A 2,320-nucleotide genomic window follows, 5' to 3' on the forward strand; every position below is an offset into this window, starting at 1 on the left:
TTCACAAGTACTCACTTTCTTCCTCTTGTCTGCTCTTTCCTCCACTTCCTCTGCCTCAGACTCCACCAGCTGCAATCAACAATCAACAATTACTATACCATTCCAAAAGTGGCACAAATGGTCAGCATTTTATCACCGGTACATCCGTGCTGGGAAAATTCAGTTAGAGAAAGTATTTCACAAGTACTCACTTTCTTCCTGTTCTTGCTCTTGTCTGCTCCTTCTTGTTCTGCCTGAGACCCCATCTTGCTGCCCCTTCTTGACCTGGTTATACCACCAGTACTGGTACCTGCCTTGGGAGTGCTACCATGTCCTGATTCTTCGGGCTGCAATCAACAATACGCATATATCCGTGCTGGGAGATAAACTATGATGCTTTATAAACGTGATATATGTCACTGTCCCATATTTTAGACCGGTGATACATGCCTGTTGTGCCGCTTGGTAGGCCTTTTTGAGTGCAGACTTAAGGTGACTTTACTGTGCGACAGGAGTCCTCTTTCAAATATAATTTATTACAGGCTGAGAGGTACGTGTTTGCAGCCATGACATGTCCACTGGCCCACGGTTGCTCTTGCGAATGTTCTGGTTGTGCATATGTAGCCAATTCAGCTAGTACACGCTTTTGCTGGAAATGTAACCAGATCTCACTGACTATGCAGTCACAGACAAGTGTATCGTAATAAACTGTTTAGTTCTATACTAACCCATGCACCATCATCATCATCACTATCATCCGGTTTTAGTTTATCCAGGCCTAAATTAATCCTTTCCCGAGTGTGGGGCCTGTCTGACTTGTCGTCGTCAAATGTGACTATGTCGTCGTCTATGAACTTGTAAAATCTGTGCATCTTAATCAGGCGGGATACCAATAATGAATTCAACGAATTATCAACCTGTACCTGCATTATTTTTGCGGGGCGCACATTCAATTTAGTCCATGAGTCACGGTTGATGAAGCTTCTCTGCATGCCGGGGACCATTCTCAGACGGTTCTTGTCTCGCCTGTCCACTTTACGTTCGTACATATCCTTGATGGCCTTCCACCCAAATGATATTTGATGTTTGGTGTAATGCGGTTGAAAGTTTCTTCATCTAGTTCAAAGCATGTTTTGTAATGGAGCTTACTGAGCATCTCCTCCATAGCAGCATTAAGGATGCCATTTTCACCCAAAATTTTGTACTATACTGCCTCATCCAAGACTCAAATCTGGCCTAGCCCGAACTCGTTAATGAGTAGTGTGATGGTGTTCAGTGGCTCACCTTTGTGTTCAGGGAGATCGGCGTCCTTAGGTGCGATTCTAAGCCACCACCCAGATGTTGAGTCGTACAGTTCATCAATGTTGTACTCTTTTTGATGTAGATTTGCCGCAGCAGAAAAGGTGTTAGATAAAATGGGCTTTTCGTGCAAGCGCTTGTGTTTAGATAATTTCCGTTATTTTAGCTGGGGCAAATGCAGATTCTACATGGGTTCTCTTCTCTGCTAACCTAAGTGATCGCCTCGGGGAAACGGTTGAGGGCAGGACGACAGATTTCTTTGGAGGTTTTCTTTTAAATTCGTACCCATGGTCGTGAGAGACGTTATCTGCCATATTAATCTCTCAGGAATAAGCACAGAAAGGCAATTTTTAAATGAACGTTATTGATAATGTGATTGTGAGTCAATTAGCTGATTAAAACTGCACTATGTGGTATGGTATTGCCAACTACCTAGATGCCAATCACTGCTTCTCTTTCTACTATTCCATATTGTAATTATCTTTCTTCTTCCTTGGTTTAGACATGTTAACTTTTGAAGACGATATTTAAATAGACGAAGGTAAATGCAGCCAAGCGCACGGTAATGTGTACGTGTGGTGATCGTGTTTGTGGCCACCTAACAACGGTTGCTATGCCTCCCCCCATACACACAACGTCTCGTCACACATACGCAGACACAGCTACTTAGTACACAAGCGCAGGTAATCAAGTACATTAAACCCCTATCGGGGCACGAATGATTTGGAAACAGTCTGTTGCTAAATATTGTGGCGCCACTATAGCTTCAAATTTTGGCTCAACACCTCTACACAATAGCGGTAAATTGTGCGAATTCAGCTCGTGCAAGATTACGATTTACAGCAATACGCTAGCAAATATATGTAAACGAATATCAGTACCACCTCACGCTGCAGGCTGACAGGGGCAGCTGGTGCAGGTGTCTGTGGCTGGGATTTTATCCCAGTTTTCCTGGGCGTTTTTTTATATTTTGTCCAGCGGTAGGCGGGACTTGGTTGGGTCTCTGATGTACTTGCGAGCTCCGCTTGGATTGCAGCAATGA

The 2,320-nt window shown here is 43.8% G+C and overlaps 1 protein-coding gene across 1 annotated transcript in view; it reads right to left on the reverse strand.

Moving 5' to 3' along the window:
• Nucleotides 1–733, reverse strand: part of LOC106815587 — a 6,647-nt gene extending 5,914 nt beyond the window's left edge. The window contains exons 1-2 of the mRNA XM_014820065.1: nt 192–733; nt 16–69 (exon numbers count right to left, since the gene is read on the reverse strand). Of these exons, the coding sequence (XP_014675551.1) occupies nt 16–69; nt 192–245 (108 nt within the window). The 5' untranslated portion in view covers nt 246–733. The remainder of the gene's footprint in view (nt 1–15; nt 70–191) is intronic.
• Between the last annotated feature and the right edge of the window lie 1,587 nt (nt 734–2,320).

Source organism: Priapulus caudatus, unplaced genomic scaffold (genome assembly GCF_000485595.1).
Source record: "Priapulus caudatus unplaced genomic scaffold, Priapulus_caudatus-5.0.1 Scaffold1152, whole genome shotgun sequence".
In the NCBI taxonomy this organism is placed as follows: Eukaryota; Metazoa; Priapulida; class Priapulimorpha; order Priapulimorphida; family Priapulidae; genus Priapulus; species Priapulus caudatus.